Below are 24,368 nucleotides of genomic sequence, written 5' to 3' on the forward strand. Positions count from 1 at the left end.
AACTTTTCTTATGCTGTCTCATCCACTGAAGGATTGCACTCACAAAGCAAACGCTAGGAGGTTTCCACTTTACTGTTGATTATGTTAATATTAGACTTGGTTTTAGGTATTCATGGTCAGCTGCTGGGATTTTGTCTTGAAAATTAAACAAATAAACATAAACTTAAGATGAACTCTGGAATTTATCACTGCCAATTTCTTTTCAGGGTTTCTAACGGAATGTGCTCAGAAAGAGTTGAAAAGGTATCCAATTCCATTGTTTTGCTTACAAATGCCTGTAAGTATCAAAATGAAGTTAAACAACAACATAAGCCTACAAACAGAAAGCAAATAAACATCCCACTTCACTGTGAATGACTTTCATCAAGAGCCATTACATACATTAGAAAACAAATTCTGCTTGCAAGCTGCATAAACCTGTATTTAAGGTCCTGTTAGCATATTTTCAAACACTGTTTTTCTAATCAAGAGATTTGCAAGGAAGCCACAGAATACTAATAGTTCTTAGCACAAATAGCAGCAGTTCTTAGTGCAGGGAGAGGATCTCTCTGTGTCAACCTGGCCCTCCCAAGCTTTATCCACACCAGTACCAGCATCACAGAGAAAGATCTGCATACTACGGCAGCAAATGCTGCACCATAGGTGAAGACGTCCACAAATTCTGATACTCGTTGGACTGCTTGAAAGCAATGAGGCTTGGCTACTAAGAGTGTAGTTTTAAAATGGATACTACTTGTGGTATGTGCATCAGTACTGGGGGTAGGGTGAGGGCTGAGGAAAATACAGTTTACACATACATTCTCACAGCGGGTGCACATACATACACTCTGGTTTTGCCTCTGCAGTATCACAGGCACAAGATCCTATCTGCCTCACCCCAACTAGCTGAGGGCTGAGACAGAAAGTGGAATGTCCTTGCTAGTGCTTCACTTCCCTAAGAACTGCTGAATCCCCACAGCAAGAACCTCCAGAGGACTTTGTCTTACAGAGCAGGAAGCAAATGCATGTGACACACATTGAAGAGTTCAATTTCTAGTAAATAATTCTTCTGCTAACTTGAGTCGACATAAGCAGTGATTCCAAAGAATGACACATCCTGTTGTTCATATTCATACATGGTGGCAGGTCCCACAGACAATACTACTATCTATCAACTGCAGCATTAATCTGGGATGCTTCTCAAGTGTCTTATACCTGGTATAAACAGAACCCAGAGGGCTGCTCAGCTATCAAGAAGAAAATGTTTCTCAAGGCCCAGAGCAGCAGATTTAACTTTACCAGACTGCTATGACAACAAAAGGTGGCTTTGTAATCTGCGGTCCTCTTGATCTTGCAAAAACCAGTGCAGATAGTGTAACGAAGCACCTGGTCCTGTTCTCACAATTAGGGCTGTGAAGTGTTGCCCAAATCCTGAAGACATGAGGCTTGAAAGGGGGGAATTATTCCAACTGACCAAAAACAAACACAGAAAGGCTGAGAACTCAACTGAGGTGGAACTGAGCACGTATCTGAAAATTTCGAATGGGCTCTATGTGGGCACCTCATGGAGGTGACACTAGCCCAAACCTCTCCCACCCTTTGCGAGATGCTAACTACAGCCAACACACAACCTTAAGATGATGTCACCTGGGGTGGAAAACACAATTTTTGAAATTTGTATCCCAAAAAATAGCAGAGACCTTTAAGGGCAAATGACTGGCTGAGGGTAGCACTGCAGGGCGAGGGGGTGGGGGGAAGAGAAACTGCAACAGCAACGGGCAGAACTGGCAGCTAGGCAGGGCCTCAGCCAAAAGAAGAACCCAGGCTGGTATTCGGGACTGGGTTTTTTTGGAGCTAAAACAAGGATTGAGAGTTGAGCAAGAGGAACAAGCATGCAGTGTGAGAACCCAGTCGATTTTACCATATAATCTGAGTTACACAGAGCCACTGTGACTATTAATCATTACCTCTCTTCACAGGAGGGAAGCAAGCATGCATTCTCTGCTGAAAACAGCAATCTAACTTTGCTGCTGCAAAACAAAACACAGCAAGACTGGAGTGGCAGAGCTCAGGATTTGGTGCCACCACTTCAGTGAGAGGCAAGGAACCCAGTGACAAGCAAAGACAATTCTAACATCAAAGTCTTATTCAAGCTAAGGACAGGGCTCCTCATAAGGGTGAATGCTTTTCTCTACCCAATCTCAACTGTAGCTACTATTCCATCAATTATTCTGTATCAGTCCTTTTGACCACAAAGCCAATAACGTACCCATAAAGGATTCACCAAACTTACGAGCAGAAAATCTGACAGGAACATCACATTCATGCCAGACGGAATAGGGGAAAGGAGATGATAAGAGGATGGAAACTGATGAAGACCACAGCTAAGCTTGTAACTGCCTAACTGCTAGGCAGTGGCAGAATGCAGAACATCCTGGAGCATTAGGCAGCATCATCTCCTCTCCCAGAGGGCTATGCAAGAAATATAATCTTTCCAAAGTCCTATCAAGAGCTGCACTCATTAACCTGCAGGAGAGGAACTTTGTTCTCTCACAAACCTGAGGAACAGCTCTTGATGGTACAGACAGAAACTCCCCTCTACTTCCAAGTCTCATGCTACAAGAAAAATGAGATCAGATTAAGACCAGAAGTGCAAACGTCCCTCAAACATCTGAATGAAGAACACTGTCATGGGTAGATATTATAGGGACATAACATTGCTGCTGTGTGAAAAAAGAACATCCAGTATCTTTGGAAATATGCTGCTTCTAAGCACTGATAGAGAATAATCATAGGGACCTTGGCCTTGCTTCCACATGGCAGCTAAACTCTTTCTCAACAGTCTAAACCACCAGCAGCAGCACACCAGCTGAGATGAACTCGCAGAGGTAACGGTACTCTCATCTCTGGCCAGAATCAACCATGGACACCGAAAGGGAAAAAACAGATGGCCTGATGTTGTCTACAAGGAAGTTCCACACCAAATGTGGTAACAGCATTTCAGAAGTTTGAAGTAGAATGGGGAGCAGAGATGCTTCAATCTGCACACTCCAGAGCTGAGAAGGGGAGGAGTAATACGTTTTTGTCCCCTTCTCTGAAGAGAAATAGATAGTATGGACTGCTTATTTGCTCCAGAGTTGGAGGGTGCAACCAGGCCAAGACTAGGATTGCCACATCTGCACGGGATCCAGCTGCACAGCTATTAGGACACAACGAACGCTTTCTTTCGGAGATTCTCCTGAAGCTCCTGGTCCTGCAAACCCATGGCTAGAAAGCTCTGACAGACCATCAGCCCTAACCCAGGCAGCTGAGGAACAACATGTGAGGGTTTTGGCACAGACCCATGCAAGTGGCATATGAGAGAGTGGCTTCTTGTAACAGGACTTGTAAATGGAATTACTGCCAAATCCAGACAATGACAAGAAGCCATTAAGTACATAGTCAAAGACTACCACTATGTGATCGGGGGGGGGGGGGGGGAGGGGGGAAATATCAAAGGAAACTGATCACAAGGTGCTTCTTTTCCATCAGACTATTCAAAAGAAGCTGAAATGACACAGTGCATATACTGCAGGCATCAAGTATGAGGGAAGAAGGTGACACAGTAAAGATGCTGAGGAAGTAAAGCATTCTTTGATCTGGAGAGAGAAGATGCACCATCTGGTCAATGAGTACTCAGGCTATAAAATATAAATTATGTAATACAATAAAACACTGTCCATGGGCTCTATACCAAAAATTGCAGGTTACTGCATTAGTATCTTCATTTCTCAAGGCTTAGAAGACAAAAGCAGCCCCAGCACGACTGTTTGGACAAGGACATTCATTGGCAATGTGCTGGCACAATACTGATAAGAACTGACATAAGAACAGCATCAGAGAGGTGACAGACCTCTACACCTCAGCACTTTAATGGGGCAGGAGGAGGAGGAGGGGAAGCTCTCTCCCCTCATCACTGCCAATCTGATACAAAAACCTGACCAAAAAGCAGACACTAATCTACATCTTAGCCCTGTGTTCATATGACAGCATGCTGAGGTTAGCCTAAAGAGAAAACTGAAAATTATATACCAAGCCAGCCTCCTAAAAAAGTTTAAAATAGCAACACCATCATCACTTGCTTTTTTTCTTGAAGGTGAAGAGGGATACAAAGCTTAAAATTCACTGCTGAAGCAAGAGGGAGACAGCCTTTCCTCAGCACAGAGAAGCACCAGTCTTCCTCAAGCAGGCAACCAAGGTTCACTTGTCCCCAGTTACATGTTGAAAAACCAAAACTGGGTAACTAATGAACACTTTCATAATTACAATGAAGACAAAGAACCTGATCTTTAACATGACTTGAAATTAATAAGGTAAGATCCGCAGCTCATACAAATGTGGCCTGATATTTTAGCATGAAGTAACTTCCAAACACATTATCTTCATTGGCTGGGTTTGTTTCTTTAAGCTAGCTCACAAGGGACAGCCAGGCTGAAGTAAAAGTATGCTTGTCATTTACAAAGAAAGCAAAATTATTTTTAGCAATGGTGGGAAAAAAGAATAAAATACAATCAAGGAGTCTTCCCGATACCTCTGTAATACAGACACTGACAGGGATTTATAAAACCCAGATGGAATTCTGATACGAAAGAAGCTTATGCTAGATAATTAGATATTCTAAATGAATCCTTCTTTTGTTTAAAGTTGTTTTCATTTAGAAAAAAACTTAAAAAAACCCCAAGAATATAAAAAAAAATACTGCCCAAAATTTTTTCAGTAAAAAGAATTTTTTAAAAGTTTTCAAAAAAGAATAAAATATGTTGAAATTTTCCATTCAGAATGGAATTTGATTTCTGCATCAGCTGTAATAAACTTCTCTCTCCTTTCTTTCTGAATCCACGCTTTCTATAGTTTTGCACCTCTATATCACAAACCAAACGTCTTTTGGAAGCAGGAGGAGAATTAAAGAAGCAAAGAGCTCCAACAGCAACTTCCTCTAACAAAAGCCTAGCAAAACCACCCTCCATAGCTCTCAAGGTATTCTAAACTACCTGGATAGAGCGGTCTCCAGTCTCTTGCCTTCCCTGTTTTGCAATTTCACTGTGTAACTATCAATGTTTCTGTAAATTATATTAATTCCACTTGTTAGTACCAGTGATTCAGTACTAACTTCTCAGGAAAAAGAAAGTTAAAATTGTACAAAATTAGGTTGACATTAGACTGAAAGATATACTTTGAATGTACAAAAATGTGTTGACAGTCATACAAGACATCATCTGGAAGGTGCGGTAAGTACATATTATTTAGCGTACAGACTATCTAAGCTCTCCGCTAAGGCTTGACAGAAAATAGGTTTATCTCTTTACCCAGAGTAGAAATCTGCAACAATTTATAATTAAGAGTATTACTGCTTATTGCAAGAGGACACGGCTCCTGTTCTTTCATACCTCGCCTGATAAAGTTGTCAAATATGGTTCCCAAAAATCAGGAACTCAAATTCGTATTTATGTTCTCACAGTACAGGTGCTTTGCACTTAAGAAAACACAGAGCCCTCTATCTAGAGATGCCAACATCTATTTCTTAATTAGCAACTTTCACGATCAAAAAAGCAAATCAAAACAACCATATGGGTGCCTAAAATTCAGAGTGATGCTTACAGTTTCCATGACTAACAGCTGTAATTTTCAGGGAACTATATTTTATTAAATTTCTTATTTAGTAACTCTATCAAAACCATTTGTGTAATCATATAAAAGAGAGGAAATTGGTTAATAAAATGCAACATAAAGACACAGAATAAAATATCAGTATGCACATTACCTTAGCGTTCTCAAGTAGAACTTCATCTCTACCTAAGCCAGGTCCTATGACAACTGAGTGCAGTCGCGGCAACCACTTTTCCACCTCATGGACAGCATTGGGACTATCGCTAAATGGAATTGGGAAAAAGAGACAAATTTTAAAAGGCTTCATTTTAGTATTTGCAGAATCTGAGTTGAAGATGCAAGATAGAGATATTTCCAATCTTCAGTGTGAGGCAATTTTATCCTCCAAACTACCAAAAATCTGTGACCCGGGAAATTTGGAATGGTTGTCCAAATAGCTGAAATGAAACATTTCTCTTGATTCATTCCTTAGAGGATACCACCTAAAAATGAGGAGCTAATGGCAAGTATCCACTATGGTTGTTACAAAATAAAAAGCAAAGCAAGAAACCAACAATTCTTACAGTCTGTCACAATTCCCTGTTTAATGCTTCTTTGCAGAGATTACACCTTGGAGAGAAATCCGCCATCTCACAAGTATATACTGCAGCTCGCTGGCCATGATGCAATTATTTATTACCTCACGTGGCAAAATGATAAATCTACTCCTACACTTTTTTGTCAGTTGCTTCATAAGCATTTGTTCCAACTGAATTACAGCCAAACTGTCCTCTTTCCCCAAAGGGCAACAGAAGAATCAAGCTATTCAGGAAGGGTATTATCTGCTTGTAATGCTTAAGATTTCTGTAGCATCCAGGTTTTGTCTACATTGGAAAAATGATGAGAAAATCCACTGCCAAATATAGCAGCCACAATGCAGCATTCAGCTGCTGACCAGAGCTGTTTATTTTGTTCTGATCAGTTTTGTTGTGTAAATAGGTCAGAGTATTTTGAATGCACTGCCCAACAATGTTGGTTAATCCTTACGGACAGCAAGAGGGAAAATTCAGCCTTCCTCCCTCCCTCCCTCTGACATAAGTAATGACAATAAATGAACATTTTAAAGGGAGCATGGGGGAACGAAGCTCCCTATACGCTAAGCAAGGACTATTTGGTACTATTGACAGCATTTCTCAGACCATTTTGAGCTTGCAATACTTTAACAAAGCTCTATTATTACAGATGAAAGCCCTTGTATGTTTTTCATAACCAACAGCTGTACTGATGGGACACACCACTTGGGAACAAGTGTTTAGCTGGCATCTGGCAGAATCAGCAAATTCCACAATGATTTCTGCAAGTGGCGGGCAGGAGCCCAGAGCGTTTGCAGCTGCGGAGAGAGGTGGCCTGCTCAAGGCCGCAGGGATGCAGTGCCTCACGCCTGGCCGCGGCCCAGCACCCCTCCATTGACAATGGCTGCTTCAGAAATCCCCGGCGGCAGCAGCGCCAGCTCCCCAAAGGCGCCCGCTGCTGACACCACGGAACAGCTCTGCCACAACAAGGCTTACGGGTGGAAGCGATGACCCGCTGCAAGGGCAAGAGATACAATGATCCATGTGAGGACATCAATCCACGAGAGGCCATCAGCGTCCCTGAAGCAGTCCCCTGCTTAGCAAGCTGAAGCTGAATTTCCATTTGAACGACACAGCTCCCTCCCTTCTCCTCTAACTCATAAGGAAACCGTATTAGCATGAGAATCGCCAAACAGCTCACTACTACTATTTTTTGTCCCTGTACAATCACCTCTCAGTTTATGATGTAGATATAGGCTGGAAAGAAAAATGATTCAAAAAATATTTAAAGTTCTATTAAAAAAAAAAAAAAAAAAGCCAGTTCTTTTATAGATGGTAGGTTGAACATGTGAAAAACTGTCTGTGAACCACACTCTAATAAAATGTCACCATTTCTGAATGCAGAGTTTTTATTTACATGCTGAAACGGATTTTCTCTCTAGAAGAGCAATATGTGTCTCAAATATATATATTTCTTAAATAAATCTCTCATATATATGTAAGTATCATATAGCTGTAGGAATACTGCTATATATATATATAAGGATGTTTGAACGAATTGAATTCAAAATACCTTTGGATGGTGGAAGCCAAATACATTAAATAAATGTTCCATTAAACATAAGCTAAGAACAGAGCCATAGATAGCACGATAACTGCTCTGCTCTTTAAGAAATATCTCAGCAAATAATCTTAAGGTAGAAAGTTTGCCAATTTTATTTATACTCAGGATTGAAATAAGGTAATTTTGTTTCCAAGCCAATTGATAATGTGCACTCTTCAAAACAAAGCCATCTCTTGGGAAATGAACAGTCCAACATTAAGCCACTCCTGCTCACTTTGCCTCTGGTAATAATAAAAACCTACTGTAGAGCTTTTCATCTTCAAAGCATTTTATAAACATTACACTCACATAACTCCTTTGCAACTTCACATCAAGAAGCAACCCAATGCATATGAAGGGCCAAGAGATTTAAAATGGTGATAATGACTATTACATTGCAAAATCAGCTATAAAAACATGCTGTAAAATAACTGATGGATTTTGATTCTTCATGAAGAAAGCAGAACAAATACTGCCTCAGGGAAGCATCATGCCAACTTCACTTTAAGACACTGGATGTTCACAACAGCTGTGGCTATGCAGCTAAGGACATCTTACAAATACCTCATATCTACAGCTTCTCTGAGACTGGAAAGGCTATTGTGTCATCTTGCAGTTTATTTCCATACACAGACATCAAAGTAGTAGCATTTTAAAGCTGATAGGTACAAAAGATCAACACACAACATTCTTCAGGAAGGAGTGTCACCTTGAATATTCCTGACCATGGGATTTTGCACAAAGACAGAAACTCTTCTAGCTCTTAACAGCTACAGTCTATACACAGCATTTACACATGCCCAGAAGAGTTCTCTGACACCAAGCTCAGCTGGCCTGATTAATTTCTACACCCTCAGGCTTCAGAGCAGGTAACACTCAAGTTGCTTATCAGGCACAGTCCCCAGATCATGGTAGTTCCTCACCAGTAGAAGTAGTTTTTGGGAGAGGCTAAGGGGTGTGGGCAAAAATCCATGCCAAAGATTGTGTGGATAATTTGCCAGCACAGATAATCACGTTTGGGTACCTGGGAATAAATATTCCTTGGCAGTGTTTAGTTTATTACTACAGAAAAAAGCCAGTCTGTATTCTTATTTGCCTGTGGATCAAAACCAAATGAAACCCAAACACAAAATACTTGGGAGGCACCAGCACAGAACACAAGTCATGTCCTCAGCTGTTCGCTGTGTGCTATGCTCACACAAGCAGCGTTGTTAACTTTCTTGCCTGATCTCTAACCTGATTTCAAACCTTTTCATTTAATTATCACCTGCACTGCACAACTGAAATTAGCATTGTATTTTTTAATAAAACAAGGGTCCAGAGAGGTATGAGGTATGAAGAAGATGTCCCCTAGATCAAAAGAGATGGAATCTTCAGGCTTTGACGGAAAGGGATCAAGTAAGAAAGAATCAATATTGCCTTTAGAGGTGAAGAGCCATATGATACGTGACTTGGCTTTTCTCCAAAACAGGAATCACAAATGCAATACTCCTACTCTAAAGCACAAAGCTAATATAAAAAGAAATCAGAAAAGAAAACAGCATCTGAATTTCTGAAAAGAGCGTAAAAACCTTTGAGAGAGACTCTGATGAACTAAAAGTCAGGAATATCCCAAAATACAGCAAGCTTTTTTGGAAGGTAATGGGGCAAGAGATTGGGAAACAGTCTAGTTCTCCCATCATTTGAAAATATAAACTCTGCATCAGGGACATATATAACAGGAATAATTTGGGAAGCTGAATCCAAGAAATAACACCTGTGAAGATGAAGAGTGAATGACAGTACCATTCTGCGGATGTGTGCAATTAAAGACCACAGCTGCAGATTTGCAGGGAATGCACAGATCTTCAAACAGGTACTTAACTTCTAGCTAACCACTACGTGTTAGCTGTGTCACTACGTGACACATTATCAGATGTCATTCTGATGAAAATCTAGATGATGACAGCTCACTGTTGCTCAATCTAGCAACCAAACAACATCCCTCCAAACCCCAAAAGCTTCCTCAAAGTCTCAGCTGGAAATCAACTGATAAAGCTCTGAGTGCATACAGAAAAGAACTACCACAGGATAAACACCTAAATAACAACTTCAAGACAACATAATTACTAATACAGAAAACCGAAGGAGTGTCATACCTGTGAAGTTCAGTAGATAAGGAAGAGTCTAAAGCTAATGCCAACAATCATTCAATCACCTTTACACATCATCCATTATCCAAAGCAGATCTAAACAGATAAGCAAGCATACAAGCAGTCTCACAGCGGGGCACGCTGTGAAAAAGGACCCCACAGATGTTTCACCTGATCAGCTTTCCTTGGCTATTAGTGAGGGGTAGGAGAAAGTGATAACGCTTCACTCAGCAGCAGCTAAGACTGTGATCTCTTGGGAAAACAGACACAGCAGCTTTATCATTTGTCTCCCCTGAAGCTCCTGTGCAGGCAGAGCCAAGGTATGGTGTTCAGCATCTTGCACGTTTCTCTTTTTGTTCTTTTCTCTGCCTCCACAACATATTGAGAAAAGTACTTTCCATGGCAAAAATCTAGAAAGATTCTTCAAATTAAACAGCACTGAATCTCTGAAACGGTAAGAACAATTTTTCTTTGTGAATTATTGCCAAATTAAAAGCAATATGCCATGAAAAAATTCCTCTTGTCTTGCCACTTCAATTATTTTTGCATACAGGAACAGCACTGGTTTGGTTATGGTGTTTATGACAGTAACTGCTGTCTCACTACTTCATAGTCTCATTGTTGCCTCTTAATGCACAACCTCACAGTCTTTCATAATACCTTTCAGTTTTGAAAAGCTAATATAGAAAATAAAAACTATAAGTCAAACTTTTTGTTCTTCAGGAATCTTCTGTATTTCACTATCACACCATAAAAATCAAGATAAAACACAGTTCTCTAGATCTTCATCTTGGTGAAAGATTGATATAAGAACCTTTCCAAAACCAACAAAAAGCCCCCCAAAAACACAGTGGCTACTGCCCTAATATCACCCACAGTTTCTAAACATCTTCCAGAGCACAGCAGCTTTCCTCATACAGGATGAATGACAGTTACTGTCATTGCCTTTTAGAGGAAGGAAGGGAACAAGGGTGATAAGGTGCAGCCTTGTCAAATTTTACATGGAAACAAAATATGAAGCGAAGTCAGCATGGGTGTAACTGGGAGCTACAGGAATAATAGATAAGCATGAATGACAGGGCAGACAGCAGGCAGCGGGACCACTGCTCTTTGCATGTGTTTTAGGCAGAGCTGGAACCACCTTAGTGTTCAGAGATGTGTCCTGGACATCACAAAATGCCAATCAGTGGGACATCCTGCTAAAGAAGGACACAGGACACAACCAAAACCGCCATCACTTGATCAATTACACAGATTCTTGCTAGAAAGTGAATTCAAATTCTGCTCGTTATCTGTGCACACTTGGTGTGATTGAGGCAACTCCAAGTGCATTAAAATGTACCGTTGCAAAAGTCTGTTACGTAAATTCAGTCAACGCCACTTTAAGTGGGCAGCTTCAACAGCCAACCTAGAGTCTTATCTTCAAAGATGGGAAAAAGCCTCTGATCTGAGGATGAAAGAGTTTCGGTTTTGTTTGTCCAAGCACTGCAGGTAATTATATTAATGGGAATCAAATGTTAGACCTGCTGACATTTAGATCCTGTCATGTTATACAGTACATCAAAAGAAAGACAGGACATAATGTGCAGCCCTAGAATTTAAGTGGTTATCTCAGAAAGCTAATTATTAACTATTGTGGTAAACCTCGAGTAAAAACATTATTGGAAACTGGGTAAATAAAATATGGAGAGAGATTATTCTGGAAAGGTTAGGTCAAAGGAATTAAAAGGCAAAACCAAACAATGCAAAAAATGTTTGAGCATAAAATTAAACTAATTCTAGATTCCAAGAGCAGCTATATTTGCCAATGTTTAAATCATCATTCTTGTAAATTAACTCCAAACTTCCAGAAGCCCAAAGGCTTGAGAAAGCCGCTTCTGGCCCCATGAACAGATTTGGAAGTAACAACTTACTCCCTGAAAAGCTCATTGATCCCATTTATCAACTCATGGATCTCTCACTGAGCAGCTCAACCAGGAAGAGCAAATCTCAGGGACAGCACAGAGGCATGAAGTTGGCTGGATGTAATTAGAGATCAAAAAAATATATGTATTTAATAAATTAAGATTAGTATATTAAAATGCCCCTAAAAAAGTTTACAAGACGCAATGGTCATTTTCATCTACCAGGCTGTTGGAAGATCTTTCAACAGTGTGTAATCTGTCAATGGTGGGTAGACAATACCTATTTTCCTGCTACAATCTGATTAAATGACGGGTAAGAAAATGAAAGAAAAACTAAGACCCTAATGAGAAAGGGACTGAATACTATTCAAATCAAGTGTTCCTTTTTAGCTATTGAATAAGTTAATTTAGACATCAGAAGTAAACCTGGTAGGTTTCATCTGAATATTATCAACACAACAACACAGCAATAAAACCAGCAACCTATCATCCAGAAGCAGCACAGGTGTCACAAGTTAATAGCAGGAGACTGCTCTTGATATGCAGACACCACAGTCTTTACTTGCTCCATATTCTACCTTCAAGGAAGCAAGAGTGTGAATGACCCACAAGGTATGCACTTTAAAAAGTGCTGTATTTACCATATCATATTTTTATATAATAATAATAATGAAAAAACCCAAAATATTTTCCACAGCTGCTACTTGGACATCAGACTCTTATTTAGGAATCAGATCTTCTGTTGCACTAGGAATTGGGTTCTCAACATATTACATGCATCAGAGCCAACAACAAACTCTTCCATATGAACCCAAACGCATTATACAAATGGTGTCACCTCTCCTATGCAGAGCAAAGCCTCTCACATCCTGTGAGGAAGAGCCCCAAAGGAGAAGAAGGAACTGCTTGACTATTTTCTGAGATTTCTCACACAGACATGACAACAGCGCTCAAAGTTAACCTTCTCTAGCCTTGTGAAGATACCACAGGTATCAGCACAATCATTTGTACAATCTGCATTTAGATATATCCAAATATTTAAAGCAGTTGTACTATGTTTTCACCTCTCTCACATTACCAATGTGTGTTATGACAATCCCCCCCCAAAGTATAATGATAACCAAATGCCTTGACTTTGTATTTTCCAAGTTCATTGTCCTGGGTTCAGCTGTAACAGTTATTTTTCTCCTTCTTAGTATCTGGTGCAGTGCTGTGTTTTCGGCTTTAGTCTAAGAACAATGCTGGTAACACATCGATGTTTTAGTTGTTGCTAAGTAGTGTTTACCCCGATCAAGGACTTTTCAGTCTCATGCTCTGCCAGTGAGGGAAGCCGGGACAGAGCAGAGACAGGACACCTGACCCAAACTGGCCAAAGGGGTATTCCATACCATGGCACATCATGCCCAGTATATAAACCCGGGGGAGTTACTCGGAAGGCCCAGATCACTGCTTGGGTCAGGCTGGGTATCGATCGGCAGGTGGTGAGCATTGTGCATCACCTGTGTTTGTTGGGGTTTTTTTCCTTCTTTTTTTAGTTTTATATTCTCTCCCCTTGTTATTCCCCTTATCATTATTATCATTGGTGGTAGCAGTAGTGGTTTTGTATTATACCTTAGTTACCGGACTGTTCTTATCTCAACCCGTGGGATCTACATTCTTTCGATTCTCCTCCCCATCCCGTCAGGAGAAGGGGGGGAAGAAGGCGGGGAGGGAGCGAGCGAGCGAGCGGCTGCGTGGTTCTGAGTTACCGGCTGGGCTTAAACCACGACATTTGAGGAAGTAGTCTTGTCCTATTAATACTTCTTGTGAACTGACTTGGTAAGTAGAATTTGTCAAATAGTCTTCCAAACGGACTGCAATCAACCAAAACTTGCGACTTTAAAAGTGACAGAATGAAGTTCAGATGACAATGTAATTACCCTCAGAATGAAACAGACTTAAAATGTCCCTATAAAAACTAATGCACTTTTTTTAATTAAATGTTAAAACCAATACATAAAGGGACAAGTTTTTATCACATCAGTATCCCTCTCTGGTTTACATTCAACTCTTAAGGCACAGATGATAGTTCGATCAATACCCAGAAGGCTAAAGTACTTCACATCAGCTGTGGACACATGAGAAGAACAAAATAAAATAAGCATCAGTCTAAGTATCTGCTTTGCAAATCTGAAAAGGGAAGGAAAAAAAAAAAAAAAAAGAGAGATACCCTAAAACCTTCAAATAACCATCAAAAATAATGCAAAAGCAAATCCCAGGCATCCCTGCCTCTGCCTTCACTCCAAATCAAGAACGATTAAACACCAAAGAAATCTAATCCTGGTGTCAAATCACAGCAGTATGGCAAGTGTTCAGAAGGGTGAATTTGGCCAGGATCTAACTGGAGTAAAACGCTCCAATACACATATACATCTCTTTCTGACATATCAGAAAGCAGCAAGAACAGCAGCACTCCCTGCAGTGATGTTAAAAATCTTTGGATACTTATTGCATTTTGAGGAGGTGGCAAAACCTTTGTTAGTATCACCTGGGATAAGGAACTCTGCAACAACAGGGAAGAAGAAAGGGACTACAGTAGGGGGTGAATACACGTCCTGTCTACTATTCACTCTTCAGCACACAACAAAGCAGCAGCAGCTTTTTCCCAAGAAAGCCAGACACTGGCAATACATCTATATGGCACTGCACGACAGGATTAGAAACAGTTTAAGTATACTTCTCTGAGTCAGCACATACTGACTGACCTTTAGCTCTCCCTAAGTACTATGGGGAAAAAACCAAAACAAGACAAACCCAAAACCCAAGAACTTTCTCATGGGATTCCTAGCCAGGCTGCTGTCTAAAGGAGATTTGGGAGAGCAATCACAAAGTATATGCCTGCACCTTCTCTGCAGGTGTAATAGGGATTCAGTAGCCAAGTCACTTGGGAGGCATCTTTTTGATAATCTGTGCTTTCTCCTTAACCATCCCTAATGACAAGAATTCTTGTGCTTCTTCCAGCAGTTGAGTCAAAGGAGAGGTTAGTCCCCTGTTACACAGAAGAGGTATTTAATCACTATCCTTAGCTAACACAACTAAAAGGTATGAGCTTTCTCCCACAAAGAAATAATAGTTTTGAATCTCCTCTCCACATAATGAATTAGGAAGGGCCAAAAATCTTAAGATTGTTCCTGGGCTTTCTTTAATAAGAGAGTCGGCAGTGGTTGAAAATGTTCACATAACTTATCAGGAGCTCATTATCCATGATCCCCTTTCATGGTATTTTTCAAATCATAAAAACATAGACAAAATCCAGTAAAACTAGATAAATTATGTTCCAGCAACCCCATTCTAAGCTAAGGTTCTTCATTACTGGTAACTGGCCTCAACACACAGGCCAGCCTTCTTAGAGTTTTCTCCCCGGTTATTTTTATTTTGAACTGAAAAGAATAGTATTTTCAAAATCCAACCCAAACCTCAAACTCTGCAATTAACTGTAAGACTTTCAGTAATTCTGGCAATCCTTCCTAGTCCATACAGACCCATAGATACAACCAGCTGGGAGGAAGGCATTAGTTCTAAATCCATACCTAGTTCAAGGGTGCCTTTTTTTGGAGACAATGGAAAAATTATGTGACTTCTTCAGAACCACAAGAAATTAATGACCTAGTATCTCATTCTACATAAAACTGGAGATCAAGGAATATATCAACTGTTGACTTTACAAATTATCTGACAACCGGGTTACAAGCGAACTGCTCAGTAGCACCTCAATCTTTCCTGCCCTACAGAGGAAGAAAAATTCCGTAATATTATGAAAAAGTCCTTGTAAGAGGAGAATCTAACACAATAGATTTATACTCTCTTCTTTTAAAATATAACCAACTGGGTTCATATAGGTCACTTTAACTCTGTGATCACTCACTTTAACTCTGTGATCACTCACCTACCAAGAGAGAATAAACTAACCCAACAAAGTATTCAAGTCTATTCAACCTGACCTGAGCCAGGGAATTAACATGGGGAATATGAGAAAGACCCTGAAAACTGTTCTCTAGAAAGTTCCCAACACTAACGTAACAAAGTATATACACGTCTACAGCAGAAATCCACACAGAAACTGTCTGCATTAAAACTTATACAATGCAAAAGCTATGTTTTATTTTGTATTTGTGTAGAGTTTTAGGAGCATGTTAGCTGAGAAAACAGAAATGTAGCACAAACCAGGGGTAGTGGTGAGAAAAGCCAGGCACACTCAGTATACTCCACTATTCAAAAGACCCAACTTCCGCAATACACACTATTCACTTCTCCAAAGGAAAGTGAAATCACTCAGCAAAAATACTGAACTGGTTAGCTGGTCAGTTTTTAATTAATGCTTTCATTAATACCAAGCCATCATGGAAGGGGTCATAACGCATTTGGCAGAACCCTGAATAAAAAGCTACTATTTCTAATATTGACTGTCCATGGCCCCTAAACACCCAGCTATCATTACTCAGCTCAGATGGTGAGGAAGCACACAGACAGGTATTGAAGCTTTGCCCTTCCACATCCCAAGCTGCCATGTGCAGTTCCGGCTCCCTTACCTTTGCTCCCAGGAACAGGGAATGAAGTCATGAGAGAAAAACCACAGAGAAAGCTGTGTTACGGGTGTCCCCAGCACAGGATGTTACACCAGGAGGAATTCCAGGATGGTCTGCAGCTGGGGCCACATGGAATTGCCCTGTCAATGCTGCAAGATGGATGCCCGTTTTCATAACCCTCCTTCTGCAATCCTACTCAATCCTTCCCACATAACATTCCTCTCATCCTTGAAGTGACAGGCATTTGCCAAGGACCTGAAATGCAACAGTGTAACTTCTAGCTCTCACATACCTTAGCTAGTCATGCCATCAAAGATCTGTGACAGCAGCTCTAACGAGCCAGAAGAGCCCTCACAGTCAGGGGGCAGCAGCAGAAAAAGAGCATGTTCTTCCCTTGAGGTGATCTCCTGTGAGCTGAAGGCAGCAGGGAAAGGTAGTGGCAGCCAAGTCACAGAGGAGATGATAAAATGTCAGACTCCTGGCAGTACAAAATGGCAGCTGAACCCTGGCGAAATGCCAAGCTGTTCAGTGAGTTGAGGAGTACACGGGGCCATAATTTTGATTAGCATAATAAGAGAGCGGTACAACAGCTACCTAGTTACTCTGAAGGGTCATGGAGAAATCATAACAAAGCAAAGTTTTAAGGAGAGACACAAAAGAAAACAATGACGTAGCTGCTCGGTGGGTTTTACCCGGAGGTTCTCCCATGCGTGAAGTGCGGCCCGGGAGAAAGTACAAAGACTGTTTAAGAGATCAGGCGCTGAATCAGGAGCGGCCAGCCGTGCCTGCAGAACTCAAACAGCTCCACAATGTAGAAAAGATCATATGAAAAGTGTGACACTGAAGACAAAGGACCTTACAAAAAATAGGCTGTCTGTGTAAATGTGAATAAAACCTGGGCTCAATAGAATCACTCAAATTTTTTTGCCTTCTAACCGGAAAAGACTGTTTTCTCTTTTCCTCCAATTAGGAAGAGAGAAAAACATGAGAAAATTTAACAAACAAATCCAAACATTCTGATATTTGCATTTTTTCATTTTGAATGCCATAAGAACAATATTTACAGATCCACTGCTTCATGCAATTAGCCAGCTGTCTGGGTGAAATTAATCAGTTGTAATAAAAGTATTAAACATTGAGTTTCAGACTTAAAGCTATATGAATATGAAAACTTCTGAATTCACTGTACTTTGTACATCTAAAGGAATTTATAGACAGAGTTGAAGATCAAAAGTTTTCTTTGCAAAAGACGACTAGAGCTTTCATGGAGATCCGAATTCCACAGAAGACATTGCGAACCTGCATATGTAAGAAAATACCCTTATTTAGTCGGCACGATCTGGTCCTCCATGAACAGAAACTTTACTGTTTACACACTGTCACCTCCCTTTTCCTCTATGCTGCTTCTGTTTCTCCTATTAACCTTTACCATTACCACTGACATCAAGAACCCTGTGTACACAAGAAAGGTTTCTCCCAAGGCAAGAAGGTCAACTCCTTCCCATACAAGGCAACCATATGCTGTATCTCAAGTGTCACCCATTAAGACAACCTAAGTTAGAAGCTAATACTGCCATTAAGATTCTCCATCTCATTTGTTATCATATAATATCAGACAGAACACCAACTGAAAACAAGCCTTTTGGATTTTAGAGGCTAATGCAGTTGGACTGGTAAAAACCCTACCCTTCTATCTTTCCATTGCTTTCAAAACATTTTTCCCTGTCTAAAATCCACGAAGTCATACGTTTCTTCTATCTTTGAAAAAGACCAACCAAACCAACGAACAACAAATCCCAACCACAAACACCCCCCCAAAAAACCAAACCACATCAAAAAACCCTAACAAAAACACAACCCTTGCAATCTGTCTTTTTAAGTACCCCTACACCAAAAGGAACAAAATCCACCTTTAGAATGTAAAAAACTCATGGCTTCCAACTGCAAGCATCCCCATAAAGGAGATCATATTCTTCTTCTCGGACACCAAAATATTTCTACTGTCATAAATCTGTCCTGACAGCAGTATCTAACAAACACGATTTTAAATTACGTTTTTTCTAGCTTAATCACAGCTTGGCTAAGTACACTGACAGACTGACACGCACTGGTGCAAGCTAAGCTCAGGGACATATACCTAAGGCACACATCTTAATTCTCATTTGCAGCGCTCATTGTAAACCATTGTAACACCTAATTGAAGCAATTTATCCTGCAGAAGTTCACCAACCAGTAACATATTTCAGAACTGAAATTCAGGGAAGCACACGCTGACACTTGCTTATTAAACTTTTCATCTTCTTGTTAACAACTCTCGTATTTAATATCATTTGAGAACATCCATTCATTCCCAGGAATGGGTGTGTATCTAATGCAACATACTTATGAAGAAAAATGAGAACCAGCATCTCTCTTGCCCAGTAATTCTGCATAAATGACTATACACACAGTAATGAGAGGAAAAAAGATACGCTCCTGATAAATACTATCAGGATTGAAGACGCAAGAGAACATGCTCTATTTGCTTTTCAAATGCAGGTTCTAAAATGCTGAATTGTAGTGATTCCTACTTCTGGGTTTTGCGACCTTTCACAGTTAAATGCATTACAATCACAGAACACATGCCAGCAAGTAAGATCTTTGCTTTTTAAAAGATTGTATTTTCATAGTAATGAAAAGAATTCACATCTGATTGTTCTATATTAAATATCTGTTTGTAATGAAAGGAAAAACCTAGGAGATTTTGTAATCTCCACTGCACCCATCCTGTAACTCAGAAAAAGAAAAACGCAAACTTGTCAACTGTCAGACTGAAATGTTCAAACTAGTAATCCTAACTTGCTCATTTAAACAAAAGATAAGTCACTTACAGAACTGGATGAACAATCAGCTCTGGACTATATGATTTGATTACTGTTGCTGCATCTTTGGTACAAAACACATGGGACAAATCTGCACCCTAAAAAAGAAAATTTGCAAACAAAATTACCAAATTAACATTTAATAGTAACTTTATCATTCCAAAGTTTACTCAGTAATTCACCTGAATTCTTACTTCTCTATAGTTAAAGAAAAATTTATTTATTTATTATTTTGGCTTAGACTACCACGCAATGTTTTAGAGAATTTTTATTTTTTGTATCTAACTTCCAATGTATCTTTTTCTGTTTCTCACCAACAGGATGACTGAAAACACAGACCTCAAACCTCACTGAGAAATGCTTCTCATTTGCATATGAGCAAAGACTAAAATGTCAACGTACATTAAGAGGAAAGGCAAAAGAACACAGTTGAACAAGAGACAAGCTACATCAGAGAGGAAAAATAACACTGTAATATATTTGCAAAATATAGCTATAGCAATCTATGAGTACATTTCCAGTCCTACCATTTTTACTCAATGGGCCAAATCCATCCAAGATAAAGGCTGGCACACTTTCAGAAACACTCCGTAAGTTAAATAAATATTAAAGCTGAGGAGTTTAGCCTAAAGCTTCTGTTATCAACTCAAATAATCAGACATAAAATTTGTGTAAGCAGTGACCAGAAAGCCTGATCTTGTATGTGTCTTGCATATTGAAATTTCCCAAGGTTAAGAAAGTGTCTCCTCTGCTTTACTACTACACATTTAACATTTCAAGCTGCTAAGTAATGCAGAGATTTGATCCTATGACTCTTTACATGCAGATGTAATGATCTGAGACCAACTGTCTTCAATAGGGGACATCCTAATATGATACTGTCTTTGCACATAGTGAACAGTGGCCTTTTATCTTCTATAAGATCATTAACTAATGTAATTTCAATTTTAAATCCTTGAGGGACAGCATCCTGGGGGAAGGGGGAGAGGCGGAGTGAGAAATACTTGGATTGGTTACCTACTTATTGAAACAGATCTTCAAGAAGAAAAACATACACACTGAACTGCAAGTAATGACACACTACATAGAGAGTACTGAAAAGTGTACGTATTATGTGAGCATGATTTGTTTACATTTGCATAATCACCACTGTATTTAGGTAGCCTACAGTAAATACATTCGTATTCAGTAAATATGTCGTTAAAATAAAGAAGTTCACACTTCTGGGGAAAAAAAAGGCTTAGAAAATACTGAATATTATAATGTAAATAAAATGTGCTACTAAAAATTATATGAAATTCAACCAACAATCTTCAGAGTTACAGTAAGAATTTTACTATCCTAAAGTTGTAAGTTTTGAAAGAAAGTTACTTCTCTCATCACAGAAAAAAATCCAGACAAAAATTCCGATAAACTGACCACAGCACTGAAAATGTAGCTTTAAACACTAACGTGAAATTATTTTATTGATTTTGGAGAAAATATTTCATCAAGTTTTGAAATTTCCTATCCAGGTCTCTGATAAAATAGTTCTCCCTTTAAAATTTTCAATTTTTTGACATATGTCAAACTTCACCTTATACAGAGAAAACATTTACAGAAAACATAGCAAATGACCTATTTGCAAAGTATTTCTACAAATCCAAGAGTAAGGATTTTCTTTCTTAATTGAAGACCTTTAAGAACTCAAATGTCATATGCAACACAGAACAAATGCTTTTAAAAAGATGGCACTTAGCTAATATAAATGATGGTATAGAAGAACACGTACCACTTTGAGAGCTGTAATTGCAGCAAAATACGGTGCTCCAGTGTACCTAGAATGAAATACAATTTAGGTTAGGAAACACAGTCATGACATTAAATAATCTATCCTGCCATAACGAAGTCCCAAATTCAAGAGCAAGCTTATAAAAGAGGCCTTCTCTTTTGTTAGCTGTATAAGACAGATAAAATCTTTCTATACTGAAGCCAATCTGAAACAGTGCTCCGATTTGGGAAGTACAGGATTTCACCATAGCCACCGGATACTTTCAGAGAAATATTTATAAAGATCACGCCATAAAAAAGGAAACTTTTCTCAGACAGCCAGCTGAAAAGTTTAGAGACAAACAAAACAAGAGTGGAGCACTGTTTGCAAGCCAAATCTGGGATCTGTGACCCGGATCAATCCCATCTCGTTTCAGATGCTTAACTAAAGTGTCTAAACTGCGATTCCAGTTGCCCTAAATCCTCTTTATGAAGACTGGAGAGATACAGACAGAATCACCCTCCATAGGTGCTTACTTCTGCCAAGAGGTAAGAACCTAAGTGCATTAGACCAACAGGAAAACTAACTCCTGGCTAATCAACTCAGCTATAAGACAGCACCTGTGTACTCTTTACCGAATGTTTACTAATGGCAGATGGCCAACAGCAGATCTCTCTTAGAGGAGAAAGATGCCATCTCTATTTCAAAAGGGGAAAATGAAAAACAGGAAGGTGTAATAGCTCATTCAAAGTACTGCGCAGATTACTGAATGTGGCCAAGAAAAGAACAGAGCTTAGTTTATTTCTAGGTCAGTACAGCATTTAACTGATTCATGCTGTATCTCCTTTTGCCCTACAACATGCTATTTCTATCACTCCAGAACATAAAACAAAGTAATGACAGAACCTAGTAACTACCACAATTTATCGAAAGGGCATAGTAAGAAAATTTTCTGTTCTTGATTTAAGAGACTCAGCTCCCAAGATACCAAAATATATATAACAACAACTAAAAAAAAAAGATGTGCCGCTGTCTTACTCTATTCTAGAACTTCATCATGCAGTGGGAAAAGCAAAGAGAGTCTGGTGGACAAAAAAGACAGAGAAGGTAGATACAGACACAAACAGCATTCTAAGCTTCAACCACAATCACTATCAAAAATTTGCAACACAACTGCAGGGAAACATGTCCTTTCATAAGTATGCATGGTCATGATGATTGATTAATAAAGCTCCCTGGAAAATATTCATGTTTTAAATGTAAGGCCAGTTTGAATGGCTTTTACAAGTACCTATGACATCCTCAAACTCTCTCAGAAACAAACCCCAAATTTCTGTTTAACTTACTCTTGACATCCTCCAACAATGCCTATACGTCCATCTTGACCTTTATGCCTTTTCCCTGTTAGGGGAGGGATAACATTGCGCACCAGTTGAAAAATATTCTCCATATCCTTTAGAGAGTGTGTTCTGTGCAGTGAAAAAGATCTCTCTATAACTGAAAAGAAGAAAATAAGTGTTACTTGAAAGAATGTTCTTTCTTAAACTACCATCAGCATTTCTTTAAAGCACTCATACACGCTAATAAAATCGCTCAAAGACACACTTCTAAAACCCAAATGCTTCATCACTTAAAGGCCTTTAAAACAGTGAGTAACTAGGGAAGGTGAACATTTCAAAAATTAATTTAGGGTCTGATGCAGAGAATATTCCCACTGACTGCTCACAGTCCTAATTTAGGGCTCAGGTACAGAAAGAAGAAACAGCCCAGAATAGTTACATGAACATTTTGTAACTAGAAATATCTTCTTAGTTCAGCCTGAAATCACTTCCATAATTAAGCTCGACTGAAATAAGTACACTTATGAAGGACTAAACACATCCAGACACAGGAAAAGCACAGAGCAACTATAACCACATTTTAAACATACACCCTACCTTATTTTTTGCTTCCCCTTAAAGATTTCCACCTATCAGCAGAATCAGGGCCTATCTCACTGCTTTTTTATTTTGGCGGGTGGTTACAAAGCATAATGAAAGTCTTTCCGCAAAAAGATCCAACACGCTAGATGCAAACATTACAAATATCACACAAAGAGAGTTTTTAGCTATCATACAATTGCAGATCTCTGATGCAAAGCCACGCACATCAAGCTACGCATTAAAACAACTGCACACTCAGAAGCCTGTATACTCCAATTACTGCTTCAAAAGACTACAAAAATCTAGAAGGAAAAGGTATTTCAACAATTATGGCTAAAGAGAATGAAACCATTTACCTAACACAAGACAAATGTGAAGATCAATACTTTTAACAATGTGTTAACTATAAATAGCAGTAAATACACTAAAAGAGTAAGTTCTTGTATTTCAACAAAGCTCTTCACTAACTGCACAACTCTACTGAGAACAGCAGTTTGTTTGAACATTAGTGTCCTACACCGTAGCTGTGCTTGCTTTTCTAAGATCTTCTAAAAAGCTTTCAAGAAACTGCTATATAGTAACACATAATTATGTAAAAAATAAGTCCCACTATACTCCTTATTTTCAGCTGTATAAAACTTAGCAATCTCACCCTGCAACTCCAAAATCAGAAAGGGGGACAGAGGGGATGGACAGATGGACCTGTTCCTGAAGTACTGGATATAATAATGGCTAAAAAAAGTAGTAAACAAGACAACTCCGCATCTGTGAGCTACCAGCACAAAGCATCTTTTTCTCCATTTTGCACAGAATCTAAACCTAAACCAGACATGCTAATCTTCCGAAATAAAATGCTTTAGTGTTCAATAACGACAACTACTCCTGGCTGATCTTTTGCTTTTCAAATCCTTCTATAGTACAGGCATCCCACTCTTACTGAGATTAAAAAAAAAAGGGGGGGAACAGGGGGGTACCAAAAAGAAAAGGAAAGGGAAAAAAAACCCAGTCTGTTTTGGATTATGGCCAAAATAGCACTGCAGTGACCCAGAGGAGAACAAAACGCTCACCTCCCCTGGAAATAAGGCAGATTATTTTCCTTAAATCACTGTCCTGGGTTCAGCAGGGCAAACTTCATAGACTCACTGGTTTTCAACCACACAAGAAATAGACTTATCCTACAGCTTGTAACTCTTAAAGAGCAGTGTCAAGGTCCTCTGTTTCTTTGTTGCTGCTTTTTTACATGCAAATATAAAGTGATTGCACAATAAATGAGAAGAAAATAGAGAATTATGCAAAAAGCAATTCTTAATAGAGCCCCACTCTTACTTACCAAAACTCTAAGGCATATTTAGCTGTAAACAACTGAAATCTTAATTCCTTAAAAGATCTGCTGCCTGAAGCATTATTTTCACATTTTATTTTAAACACTTTGTTACACCTTGACCAATTAGATTA

The 24,368-nt window shown here is 39.3% G+C and overlaps 1 protein-coding gene across 9 annotated transcripts in view; it reads right to left on the reverse strand.

The window, feature by feature from the left end:
• Positions 1 to 24,368, reverse strand: part of NAXD (NAD(P)HX dehydratase) — a 51,561-nt gene that overhangs the window by 21,706 nt on the left and 5,487 nt on the right. For all 9 annotated transcript variants that reach the window (XR_003990327.1, XR_003990326.1, XR_003990325.1 and 6 more), the window contains 4 exons: positions 22,338 to 22,488; positions 21,013 to 21,058; positions 19,251 to 19,339; positions 5,780 to 5,888 (listed from right to left, as the gene is read on the reverse strand). Coding sequence is in view for 6 of the 9 variants with exons in the window: in XM_030477846.1 (XP_030333706.1) it covers positions 5,780 to 5,888; positions 19,251 to 19,339; positions 21,013 to 21,058; positions 22,338 to 22,488 (395 nt within the window). In the remaining 3 variants the exon portion in view is untranslated. The remainder of the gene's footprint in view (positions 1 to 5,779; positions 5,889 to 19,250; positions 19,340 to 21,012; positions 21,059 to 22,337; positions 22,489 to 24,368) is intronic.

Source organism: Strigops habroptila, chromosome 2 (genome assembly GCF_004027225.2).
Source record: "Strigops habroptila isolate Jane chromosome 2, bStrHab1.2.pri, whole genome shotgun sequence".
NCBI lineage: Eukaryota > Metazoa > Chordata > Aves > Psittaciformes > Psittacidae > Strigops > Strigops habroptila.